Source organism: Penicillium verhagenii, assembly GCF_028828195.1.
Source record: "Penicillium verhagenii strain IBT 33310 chromosome Unknown utg000002l_segment0_segment0, whole genome shotgun sequence".
Classification (NCBI taxonomy): domain Eukaryota; kingdom Fungi; phylum Ascomycota; class Eurotiomycetes; order Eurotiales; family Aspergillaceae; genus Penicillium; species Penicillium verhagenii.
Window position 1 is genome coordinate 2,200,555 of NW_026643166.1, and position 13,231 is coordinate 2,213,785.

Below are 13,231 nucleotides of genomic sequence, written 5' to 3' on the forward strand. Positions count from 1 at the left end.
TATAAATGACGGTGGAGTAAATTTATCCACCGCTATCTGTCAGCGGTGGAATATAGCCGCTGCTTAGGGAAAGGAAAGAACGGAGAGAGAAAAGCAACTGGATTGGCTATGGACAATCTCTCTCGGGGGGATGAGGAGAAGAATGGAAAAGGAAGGAAGGAAGCAAGCACTGGATATACCCAGAGGGGGTCACCTGACCCCTCTCTGACACTATATTAGCAGTAGGGCTCTCATTAAAACAATGTTTCGACAGTATAAGGCGGAAGCAGATTTCGCTAATAACTGTAAAGCGCGCTCAATGGCAATTCCCAGACATCCTAGTCATATTCAGATGACCGAGGTCAAACTACTAAGTACCAGATCCTCAACTAGATGGCCGCTAGCGCCCATGCCATGGATGCATGTAAACCCGATCTATTACCCAAGCCCCGTCAGTTGCAATCAATTTGGCCCCCAAAGCCATGCAGCTCTTACCACGGGGTCGTCTTTTAACTTTGTGAGATCTCAGTTTATATGTCAGTTGGAGACACAACATCCCCTGGTACATGAGAAAGCATTCATACAGTCATCCATGCAAAACAGCATATTTATTTCTCAATAGGCATGACACTCTTGAGTGGTACGAAGAGAAAGTTTATTCGAGAGATATTTCCTCCAGACACCATGTCTAGCCCTCGAAAATCACCGTATTTGAATGAGGAATACACGGTCGGCTGGATATGTGCTCTTCCCGTCGAGCTAGCTGCAGCGAGGGGTATGATTGATGGAGAAGATCATAAAGAGCCACAAACTTCACCAGCCGCTGCGGACCAAAATAGGTACACATTGGGGACAATTGGCAACTTCAAAGTCATCATTGCTTCCTTACCCAAGGATCAGCTCGGTTCCTCCTCCGCCACCGCTTCTGTCAAGGACATGCTGTTTACCTTTCCCAAAACCCGAATCGGACTTTGTGTTGGCATAGGTGCCGGAATTCCGGACTATGACAGCCAAGATGAACATGATGTCCGCCTGGGAGATGTTGTTATCAGCAGCAGCTCCAAGACCGGGGGCGTGGTCGCTTATGATTTAGGCAAAAGACTTGCTGATGGATCTTTTGAGACTCGATCTGCCCTGGCTCCGCCTCCTCGCTCGTTGAGCTCGGCTCTTGCGGCAATGCAGGCGCAGCACGAGATGGAAGAAAATAAGATACCATTTTATGTGGGCCAAATGATTGAGAAACATCCATTCATGCGCAAGAAGGGATACACCAAGCCGGAATCAGATCTAGATCGCTTTTTCAAGGCTGATTACATTCATGTTGGAGGGAATAAATGCTCCAAGTGTGAAGATTCAGAGGCTATAGAGCGGGAGAACAGATTTGATGAAGCGCCGCTCATTCATTATGGAACAATTGCATCTGGAAACATGGTCGTCAAAGATTCGATTCTGCGTGATGAGATTCGAGACAAGCACGGCGCATTGTGCTTGGAGATGGAGGCCGCTGGGTTGATGAACAACTTTCCTTGCGTGGTGATCCGGGGTATCTCGGACTATGCAGACTCTCACAAAAACGATAGATGGCAGCCGTATGCCGCGGCTGTGGCTGCTGCGTGCGCAAAGGAATATTTGGAACATGTACAGGTGAAGGACGTGGACGGAGAGCCGACGGTGAAGGCAATACTGGAGAAAGTGCAAGAAGGTCAGCAAGATTCGGCCCGAGAGCTTTGATATATGCATTATATCAGGATATGAAGAATCTCTGTTAATATTTCAGATAGTTCATACCGAAGTGACCAAAGTTGGAAAATTTGTGGCAACTAAAGAAACCAAACAGGTTCTTGATTGGATCAGCTCAGTAGATTTCATTGACCAGCAAAATGACAACATCAGCCTGAGACAAGAAGGAACAGGCAGTTGGCTTATAAATTCGGAAGAGTTCACTCAGTGGATGAATGGCAATAGCGAACATCGCACTTTGTTCTGTCCTGGGATTCCAGGCTCTGGCAAGACACTTATGGCCTCAATCGTGATAGAGCATTCGAGGGAAACTTTCAAAGACAACTCAGATATAAAAGTTGCTTTTGAATTTTGCAGCTACCAGTCAAAACATCGACAGACAAAGTCCGAGTTGTTGCTCAGTCTTCTTCGGCAACTTGCGCTTCGCTCTCCAGATGCAGATTTGCTGCCGTGTGTATTGAAACTTTTCCAGACCCACAGCTCACAGTCTACGAGACCTCAACCTTTGGAGGTGGAAGCAGTTATAAAGGATGCCATTGGGTCATATTCCTCTGTCTTCTTGGTCGTTGATGCTCTTGATGAGTATTACTCTGCAGACAGAGAAGACTCGAGATTATTCTTCGAGGCCTTGCGCAAAATTCGCGAACATACTCACGTCAAAGTCTTCGTGACATCGCGATACAATGAGGATATTTCATCCCATTTTGTTCCTTTTGTCACGAAAGAAATTCGGGCTCACGACGATGATATACTGAAATATGTGAAAGAAAGAATGCCCCAGCTTCGTATTTCGAAAACTTCACAAACCCTCGAATTTCAAGAGCACGTTCAAGGAGGGGTTATCAAAGCTGCGGATGGAGTGTAAGACTAACTTTGGAATTTCCTCGACTTTGCAATATATCACTCACTTTTATTAGATTTCTACTTGCAAAATTGCACATGAATCATCTGATGGACTTTTTGACTATTAAGAGAGTTAAGAGCGCAATAACTCAATTGCCTCGAGGTACAACCGGTCTCAAACTAGCATATGATCAGGCTATGCTACGGATTACATCCCAATCAGGAGGAGAGTCCGATGAAGAATCTGAAGGTGAAGGGTCTGCGTCTGAATTGGCGTTGAAAGCTCTGTCTTGGCTCACTTTTAGCAAGACAGCTCTAACAGCCGATCAACTCATACACGCTATCGTCACCCGGCCAGGGATGAAAAACCTTGACTGGGAAGCATTTGTTGATATAAATGTCATTGAAAGCATTTGCGCTGGTCTTGTTGCATTTGATCGAAATACCGGCATCGTGCGTTTGGTACACTACACCACAAAGACATACTTATCAAAGAGCAGCTATCTTCAGGATTCCGGAGAAAAAATGGCTAAAGTTATCATAACCTATCTTAGCTTCCACGCTTTCTCCACTGGACGATGCAGTGCCGAATCGAGCTTTGTTCTGAGGGAGGAGCGCTATCCTCTTCTTACCTATTGTGCCTTGTATTGGGGAGCACATGTTTCGACACTGATCAAAAGGTCCCCGGACCTCTTCGCTTTATGTGTGCGGTTCTTGGAGCTAGAAATGAACGTTCAGGCAGCCAGTCAGGCTATGATCATTGAGCTCTATCACTACTTTCAACAGAACCCACTGAGGAGAAAACGTATTCCGTGGAGTATTTCATTCGGCTTGACAAAGATCCACCTCGCTTGCTACTTCAATCTTGATATGCTTCTTGCTCATTATCTCTCTCGAGATGAAGATGTCAATATCAAAGACTCCATGGGAAAAGTACCTATCGTGTGGGCAATTGAAAATGGACACGTTGAATCAGCACGGGTACTTCTTGAATCTTGCCGTATAAATCCAGACGTCAGAGACATTGGAGGAAAATCTCTGCTCATGTATGCGGCTGCTGGTCGATATGTACAAATCGCCGAGCTCGTGATTTTGCATGGCGCCTCTCCTGATATTCGCGATAACATGGGAAGATCCGCCTTAGCCTATGCAGCAATTACTGGACAGATCGCAATGATCAAGCTTCTGGTTTCCCAAAAGGTTGAAATCAACTACTCACATGAGCCAAAAGCGAAGGAATATCTCGATGATAGTTCCATGGCTGACTCGCTCTTAAATGCAGCGGACGCTCTTGAGCAACATGGGCCGATTTTCCTATTTGACAGGGTGGCAGATCCTGTGGGCACCCCTCTTATCGACACTGTTTCTAGCATACACACGGAAGCCGCCGTTCTTCTCCTAGATCACGGAGCGGATCCAAATTTTGAAAACTCCGAGGGTGATACTCCTCTGTCCGCTGCGGTGGCAAGAAGGAGCGAAGAGCTAGTGAATATACTTCTTGAAAGAGGAGCCACACTTGAAGCCTCACCTTCGACTCTTTGCTATGCTATTGAAGCTGGAGATAGCAAAATTGTCCGTCGTTTCCTCGAAGCCGGAGCGGATCCTAATTTCAAATATTTGCCATCTTCACTGCAACGCTCAGACGACTATGTGAATTCTCTGGAGCCCGTATCCTTAGAAGAAATGATGACCATGTTTAGTCCTGGGGCCTTGTCCACCAATTTGATTTTTGTTCCAGAGACTGCTCTGTTTCGTGCGACACGGTTGGGACATTCAGATGTGGTATATGAGCTTCTCTCATACGGTGCTGATCCTAACCAACGAAATGGAAAAGAAGAAACACCCCTGTTTGTTGCATCTAAAATTGGGAATACTCAGGTTGCGCAGCTTCTTCTTGAGCAGGGTGCGAACCCAAAGCTTCAGAATAAATATCTTCAGACTGCACTCTTTCCTGCATCACGATAGGCAAAACCATCTATTTTGGAGCTTCTCCTGGATTCAGGCTTATCAATCAACACGCCAGATATTGCTGGGAACACCCCATTGTTCGGGGCAGTTGAGAGTGGATCTGTAGAAACTGTCAAGCTTCTCTTGTCCAAAGGAGCAGATGTTTTTCAGACCAACGCTATACATGAGACGGCATTATTTGGTGCAACCAAGCATCTTAGTCCAGAGTTATGCGAGTTATTGCTAGCGCAAGGTGCAGACCCGGACGCCATGAATCTTCTTCAATGCACTCCTTTATTCAAAATAGCCCAAGATGTTTGCCTCATAACCAGCTCAGCGGCCAAACACTTTATCCCTGGAGATCACGACTATGAAGTCTTTGTCAAAATTGCGACACTCTTGATTGAACATGGGGCAAACCCGTCACCCCAACAGTTTCACCCAGAATTGGAAGAGGTTAGGGAGTGTTTGCAGATGTTCATAGCTATGTGTAGTCAGCCTTTATCCCCCGACCAACGGCCACCAGAGCTGGCCATGCTTGCCCGCGGCCTTTGGGGTGAAAAGCTAAGCTCATTTACTGACGAAAGAGTTTATACGTTTTTGGAGCTCGTCTGCTTGGGCCGTAAAAAGATTGAAAGTTGTGGAGAAAGTCCCTTTTATTGGATCTCAGCAATGGGGAATTGCGATTTGGTCTCAAGGGTTCTTGAAGAAAATTTGGCTATCAAAGCCGAGAACTCTGGTCTTCTTCAAGGCGCAGTGGCATCCACAAATGTCGACATGGCTGAATTGGTACTGAACGCTCTTGGGGAAGAAGTCCTTGCCGCACAGTCACTTTCAGATCTTCTTGCAGCCCCAGCACGAGACGGAAATTTGAACATGTTCAGACTAATCTTCAAGCGACTTTTTTCACCGGAATCCAGCATTGGCTATAGTTTGTTTTTGGCGGTCACAAGTGGAAATACCGATCTTGTGGATTTCATTTTGGCCAATGTCAACGATCCACCTCTGGTCGGTAAAACCGGTCTCAATGTCCTTCACTGGGCCGTTCTTTCCAAGTCTCCTGCAATGGTCCAATTTTTGTTGGAGCATAAATTACTTGAAAACATTGATATCAATGCAAAAGACGATCTCAGGCTTTCTCCGCTTCACTGTGTGACTCAACTTAGGCACGAGAATACGCCGATTGCAAAACTTTTTCTTGAGAGAGGTGCCGATCCCAACAGCACAGATACTCCTATGCTTGAACCCGAAGAGCCGCTTGAACCCGAAGAGTCAGCCTCTAATTCTGGTGATCACTCCCAAGATTTAGACTTGAAGGACTTGGGCCTTGAGAATCTCAGTATCCAAGAGAAATATTATCACTGGAATCTTTTGGCTTTTGCAGCTCACAATGGGGCGGTTGATCTACTTGAAGTATTACTTGAATACAAGGCGGACTCAGATCCCCGAAACCAATTTGGTGTCAGACCAATATGCTTAGCAGCTCTGGATGGACATGAAAGCATTGTGAGAATTCTTCTCGATAATAATGTCAACCCAAACCAAGTTGAGGGCTCCAGTGAAGCACCCCTTACATGGGCCCTTCGGCGACATATGGACGTTTACCGTCACGACTCATCCAGGATATCTGACTGGCCAGGCTCTAAAGCAGTGGAGGGAACGGTCAATATCCTCCTACAGCGAGGGGCAGATCCAAATCCAGCAGATGGATCAACACCAATACTGGCTGCGCTCAGCCTGTATGCGGAAGACCTGGTTCTACTGTTATTGAAAGCCGGAAGCAGCCCACATTGCCGTGATGCATATGAGCGTACACCCCTGATAATTGCCACAGCTCTGGGGATGAAACGAGCTGTTGCAGCATTGTTGGAGATACCAGATGCGTATACCGATCCAGAGACCAAGGATATCTATGGTCGATCGGCGATCGTCGAAGCCACGAGAAGGAATAAAAGTCACATACTGAAGCTATTGACTCGTGGCTCCAGCTCCTGCACAGACGTTGGAGCTCCTTTGATTCCATCAGATGATGAGCAGCTCAAAGTTCCAGAGAGATCTGATGACACATGTGCTGTCTGCATGGTTCCCCTGTCGGATAATTCAAATGATCATTACTCTTGTCAGCAATGTTCCTCCTTTGAGATCTGCAGGGAATGCAAAGACTGGCAAGTCACCTGTCTACAACCAGGGCATGAAATTGTACAGCAGAATGATGAGTCTGGAGAGGGATGTACATGCATGTAATTTACACAAGAATTAGGTAGGAAGAGTTGAATGTTGAATGTTCTGCCTTTTACCTTGGGAGAAGTCGCTCAAAACGGCCATCACGAAGTGTTGAATCTTGATGATAGCGGCAAATTCTTCTTATCTGTAGATAACCCGATCGTGGTTCGAAAGGGGTTATCGAGATGGACTCCTCACTAGCTCCATCTTGGTTTCCAGAAAAGCCGAGTGAGACACCGAGACTCAAAAAACGCCACATTCTTCATGTGTCTCCACTATGGAGATGTGGCTGGAAGAAACAACAGGGCTAGCAGTGCTTGACAGTACTCGGTAAGCATGGAAAGAAGATTAGGAGATAGACGCGTCATGAAGATCCGAATCTCCCCTGCAGTTTGAGCATGTGCATGCTGTTTCTCTGCCCCTTCTTTTCCTTGGAACCGGATCTGCTTCTCCCCCACCGATCCGCCAAATAAGCAGTGTCCTGGCATACCGAGCTCCGAGCTCCCCACCGATCAGCGGGAACCTGTGTTTTCGATGACTCGAGGTACCGTGTACCTTGTACCTCTTTTTGCTCGAGGGGAATAGCCAATGCAATGTCTATGATCGCATGACATTAAGGAGTCAGAATCTTCATCGAGGGTTATCGAGTATTCGACAGGAACGCGGGAAGGTGGATGACATCAGACAAAGGAACGATGACGTCGGCGATCGAACTTCTTCAAAATGCAAAATGCAACCCAAAAATGGAAAAAAAAAGGAGAAAATAAAAGAGAAAATAAAGAACGAACAGAGAAAATAGAGGGGGAAATTAAGAAAGAAACAGGACAGAAGCCAGCGCTATTGGATCCAGCCTCATTAGCGCCCAATTGAGTTGCCTAGGACACCACTTAGTGCAGACATTAGAGGCATTAGCTTGAACAAACTGGGGGAGGCGCAGTTCTAGTTGACTGGTTATGCAGTTTTATGCCTTTTCTTCAACCTCGTTTTTTTACACGAACAAACCTACTCCATTTCCCCCCTAATCGGGTTAAGCTCACCGATTGTCGACGTCACCTTCAGAGCTCCTCTTATATTCTCTTTTCTCTTTCCATTCAACTCAGGCAAAGAAAAAGTCAAGAAAAATCCATCTGAAAAAGCTCTACGGTTGCAGTTCAGCTTCCGTCACATCCCGTCGTAAGTCAAGCCCCTCTTTCCCCATTTACCACACGTCACTACTGCGCAAGGTCGCAAGGCACTTGGTTTGGAGGGATTTTTCATATTTTCATATTTTTTCTTTCCTTTTCTAACTTTCTAGCGCTGCAGGTACAACTCTCTTCTTTAATCCAAACCCATTCCTCTTCCCCTGACCAACCTACAACTACCCTCACCATGCATCGTACCTATTCTATGCGCCAATCGCGCGCCCCGACCGCTTCCCAAGTCGAGAACCCTCCACCACCATTGTCTACTACCAAGTCGAACCGCTGGCTCGGAAAGGGAGGATTGGGTGAGTGAGAAAAGAAAATTCCTGGCATTCCAATCGATCGCGATCGCGTGGTTTCTGGAGGAATTGGGCTGGGAGGGGATTCGCGAACCTGAAGCTGCCTGATCGGGCACTTCCTGACCGCTCACCAATCGCCAATCGCCAATCATCTCATCCCGGCGGAGCGAGAGCTCCGCAAAGCTCCAGAGACCACGCCATCCGAGTCGAGAAGGAACCGAATTCCTACAGAGCATATCAGTGGCTAACAATTGCATCTTCAGGCCATGCATTCCGTAAAAATGCCGCCGGTGCTTTCGGCCCCGATCTTGCGCGCAAGCTGTCGCAGCTAGTCAAGATGGAGAAGAACGCCATGCGCAGTATGGAGCTGGTCGCACGAGAGCGTATGGAGGTCGCGGTATGTGCCGAGGCAATCGATGGGTTGGGTTTCAAGCAGCAAGCAAACTAACACTCATTAGCAACAACTCTCCCTCTGGGGTGAGGCCTGCGACGAGGACGTCTCGGATGTCACGGATAAGCTTGGTGTGCTGATCTACGAGATCGGTGAGCTGGAGGACATGTTTGTCGACCGCTACGACCAGTACCGCGTCACCATCAAGAGCATCCGTAACATCGAGGCCTCCGTACAGCCCAGCCGAGACCGTAAGAGCCTCCTCGATCTCATTCCAACCCATACCCCGTCATGAACCAAACCGGAACTAACAACCCACACAGGCAAGCAGAAGATCACCGACGAGATCGCCAAGCTCAAGTACAAGGACCCGAACTCGCCCCGTATCGTCGTCTTGGAGCAGGAGCTCGTCCGCGCCGAAGCCGAGTCCCTCGTCGCCGAGGCCCAGCTCTCCAACATCACCCGCGAGAAGGTCAAGGCCGCATTCCAGTACCAATTCGATGCCCTCCGCGAGCACTGCGAGAAGGTCGCCATCGTCGCCGGATACGGCAAGCACCTCCTCGACCTGATCGACGACACCCCCGTCACTCCCGGTGAGACCCGCCAGGCCTACGATGGCTACGACGCCAGCAGAGCCATCATCCAGGACTGCGAGGATGCCCTCGGTAACTGGGTTAACTCCAAGGCCGTCGTCAAGTCCAGTCTGTCCCAGCGCTCGCGTACCCTTTCCCAGCGCCACCGCAACAACCTCAAGAACCGCGAGGGCATTGATCTCTCCCAACAGGATGCGCCTATGGCCGGAGACCGGGATTCCTGGTTGCCTGCGGACCAGCACCAGCACCTCGGCTACGAGGACGGCGAGGATGGTGTCAGCACTTTGGAGGGTGAGATTCGTGGCCGCGAGGAGGAGCGAGAGCCTATCGCCGCTTAAACGAGGAGAAAAGAAAACGAAAGATACCAGTATTCTGTTTCTCTTTTCTTTTTTTGCCCCTCGGTTATTTTGTTCTCCATCTCTTTCCTGATCCTCATCACCTTTGATAATACTCAACGGCACGTCCCGGATACCCCAGTTCGGCGGTATCCCCATCACCCTCCTACACTCCTTCCACTTGCGTGATCGAGACGCTATGTCGTGATTGTCATTCTGGGCTTGCATCTGCAACATGAAGAATCCAGCCTAAATGCACTGACCGGCATTGCATTCTTGGCCCCAACGCCGCAATGACATACCATGCTCACTCTAACTGATTTGATCTGAATCGGTCACGCAATTCAAAGGTTACAGCCTGGATCTCGAATCCCTTGCCCTTTTTTGTCTATTGTTTCTCTTTTTTTTTCATTCACATGATGACCCCTGCCTTATGTCGTGATACAGTACCCGTGGGTCGTGCTTTGTTCTGCCCCAGTTTGTCCATCCTGGTGTGGGTCGAGGACCCTGATTTACCATTTTCTTTTTTCGAAAATTCTTTTTCCTGTCTGGGCGCGAACAAACCGACTGGAGAAATATACACGGGTATTTTTCCTTTTTTTTAGTTTTGTTTTTTTTTTCTCTGTTATTTGTGGGTTTGTTTTCTCTGCCCTTGGTGTTTTCTCTAATGTAATACCATCTTGTGCTAGGCTTTTTAGTGCTTTTTTCTTGTTGGTCTTCGGCCTGATAGGAGGGTCGGAGCTGGGTAATTCACTAGGTGTTAATGAAATCGTGTTTTGATGAAACTGCTTGCTGTAATCTATAAAGTAGTGTGTATACATCCATGGAACTTGCACTATGTTCAGTACTATGTTCAATGCTGGGGCCCCGATTTCATAATATCACAAAGCACTTGCGCAATCTGCGGATATCTAGTTGACAGCCTTGGAAGAGGCAAAGGTCACTGGAATAGCCATGCTTAGGGCCTATTAAGGTGGATTCAGCAAGGTGGCAAACATTGACATCTGGAATCAGGCACAGTTACCTGGGCAGGTACCTGCTAGGTACATGTCTAACGGGCAAGGTACTATCAGGTACCGGGCATCTACGATAAAAAAAAAGTACAAAACATTGTATGAAGAGAAAAAAAATCTCAGGACTCTTGATTCCGGTCCTAGCAACGAAGCACTTGAGGTCTGTCTGTACCTCTTATATATGCATGCCAACAGCAAATTTAAAACCCAATGATAAAAACGCAAAAGCAAGATGAAATAATGAAAATAGCAACCGGCATTCCCAAAGAAAAAAGAGCACGAATTAAACCAAGACCTCCTTTCCAAGCAAAGCCCAGCCCCCAAGGGCAACTTGCGATTCGCACAACACCGCATCACACGCCGCAACGTCTCGTCTCTCTTCCCTAGTAGATCCGACCGCGGGGGAAGGAAGGTGAAGAGAATGACACATCGTTTTCGGAGGTGATGATCAAATCAAATCCCAGGCAGAAATATATATACCAGCATAGGCCAAAGGCTGGGGCAGAGAAGAAGAAGAAGAAAAGAGGCGATATAGGACTCGGATCGAGAGGAGTAGAGAGGAGAGGAAGAGGTAGGAGGATCGGATCGGATGGTGTAGATGATAAAGATGATGTTTCCGAGAACGACAGGCAAAGGCGTAGGAGTAAAGACCATCCCTAAGAATCAATCGCAGAAGCCACGGTCGGAAGGGAAGGTCCGAAGTGGCGGAGAACGAGAATAAGAGAGAAAGGTCGTGACATCGTCATTAGAATGTTTGTCCCTCCCCTCGGATATTCTCTGATCCATTTTTGATAAATAATGGGATGTAGAGTGGGAGAGGAAGAGACATAAAAACACTCTATTCCAAACAAGCAGTAACAAGAAGAAGAAAAAGAAGCAGCGCAAAAATCAGCGTGGTCTTTCAAGAATCGACGATGACTGTGGAATCAAGAGATGATACATATAACAGAAAAAGAAGAGGCAGGCAAGAACAAAGAACAAAAGTAAAAACACTAAACTTCAATTTAAGTGCCTACTCGTCTGTGCCCACGCCCTTCTTTTTGGGCTGAATATGTTTTTGACCCCGGCCACCAGATGCTTTCGGTTCTAAGGCGCCGCTGTCCTTGGGAGGCGGCGGCATCCGAGTAGTAGCTTCGTGTTTTTCAGTCAAGAGGTTTTTCAACCAACGGTTCTCCATCTCGAGTTGAGCCACACGGGCCTCGAGGGAAGCATTCTTCTCGGTGGTCTCACGGACAGTCCGTTCAAGGACTTGCTCGCGCTGCTTCTTCTTCTGACGGAAGCGAGCACTGGCGGCCGTATTGCGACGACGTCGGTCTTCTTCAGCGGCATAGCGTACACCTTCCTCTTGACCCAGGGCAGCAGCAATGCGGTCCCCAGGGATGGAGGTGCTGTACTTGGAATTGCCCATTTGGCCATTGGGCGGAGAGATGGACGATGAGACGTCCGAGGGAGTGAGATTCCCTGGGGCGTGACCGAGATCATCGGGCGCAAATGGCACAGGCGGGTAGATGGAGTGAGCCGAGTACGGCATCATGTGGTCGGGAATAGAGTAATTGATGGACTTGTCACCAGTAGGGGCTGAAGAACGGAGTAAGCAATTGTCTTGGTTAAGACTCAAGTTCAATATCGTGGAGAGGTTCATCCGTAGGCTGGGGAGAGAGAGATCCGCAACCCTATCAAGGGAGCCGCCCGGACCATGCACACGATCATTCTTTACATCAAATAAAGTCCAGGGTTCACATATGAGGGGGAGGGGGGAGATGATGTGCAAGTTAAGCCCCCGGTTAAACGAGGTAGCTGTGGCTCTGCACTCATTTTCATGCGGGATTGCGTGCTCGCTATTGACCTGGGCTGAGGGGCCTTTAGGGGGTGGGAACACGATGATCTCATTCCATAAATGAGATAGATCACTCCGCTGCAGTTCCAGATGTCTCTAGAGCTGCATCGCATGGGTGGGCACGAGCTTTGGTTGAACTCAAAAAATAGGGTAAAAACTGGGCATGAAACCTGGGGAAAGGCAATTTTGATGTTGGGCAGGGGGAAGGGAGCCGGGAAGAGAGGAACCACAACCGCCAGATCGACTGGCCAAGGAGATGGCTTTTTTCCTGCACGGAACTCCGGGCATGGCAAATGAAATACGGGCAAATGGGATTGAAATGGAAACTCATCACTGCAGATAAAATGGGAAGGGATCTTTTGGGGGCAATTCAATCTCCGCTGGGCCCCTCCCAGCTCCAAGCCAAAACGCAGCAAAAACGAACCATAACGCAGGATGATGGCGCAAGAGATGCAACCTCTCGCACCAAGTCAAAGCTTGAAAAAAAAATGTTTTTTTTTGCACATACCATGATAAGGATAACCCCGGAGATCCAAAGAGCGGTCATCGTCTATGCTATCGTAAGAGCTAACGGACAAGCCGCCCATGCCTTCAGTTTGATCGTAATCCATGTTCACGTTGCCAAACGGGACCAGCCCGGTGTCAGTGTCGAGGGAATAGTGTCGGGCCTTGGCTGAAGCTGCTGGATCGTGCCGACTAAACAAGAAGTTGAAGTTTTCGAGCTTGTCGAAAGGCGGACCAGAACCAGGTGGAAGAGGATGCTCCTCAGGCATGATGGAAGAAAGAAGGTTGTCAAGGTTGAGGGGTATGGAATGTAGAAATAGGAAAAACCAAAAGACCAAAAAAAAAG

The 13,231-nt window shown here is 48.0% G+C and overlaps 3 protein-coding genes across 3 annotated transcripts; 2 read left to right on the forward strand and 1 right to left on the reverse strand.

The window, feature by feature from the left end:
- Positions 1-663: 663 nt before the first annotated feature.
- N7466_000801 (uncharacterized protein) lies at positions 664-6,526 on the forward strand (the record flags this gene model as incomplete). Its single annotated transcript, XM_057160199.1, has 5 exons — positions 664-1,681; positions 1,761-2,580; positions 2,637-4,465; positions 4,586-6,424; positions 6,498-6,526. The coding sequence occupies 5 exons, from the start codon at positions 664-666 to the stop codon at positions 6,524-6,526; spliced, it is 5,535 nt and encodes a 1,844-aa protein (XP_057026447.1).
- Positions 6,527-8,100: 1,574 nt separating this feature from the next.
- On the forward strand, positions 8,101-9,534 carry N7466_000802 (Eisosome component PIL1/LSP1 family protein; the record flags this gene model as incomplete). The annotated part of the gene is made up of 4 exons (XM_057160200.1): positions 8,101-8,218; positions 8,476-8,609; positions 8,671-8,854; positions 8,927-9,534. 4 exons carry the CDS (start codon positions 8,101-8,103, stop codon positions 9,532-9,534), a joined length of 1,044 nt encoding a protein of 347 aa, XP_057026448.1.
- Positions 9,535-11,556: 2,022 nt separating this feature from the next.
- Positions 11,557-13,154, reverse strand: N7466_000803 (bZIP transcription factor; the record flags this gene model as incomplete). The annotated part of the gene is made up of 2 exons (XM_057160201.1): positions 11,557-12,146; positions 12,890-13,154. The coding sequence occupies 2 exons, from the start codon at positions 13,152-13,154 to the stop codon at positions 11,557-11,559; spliced, it is 855 nt and encodes a 284-aa protein (XP_057026449.1).
- Between the last annotated feature and the right edge of the window lie 77 nt (positions 13,155-13,231).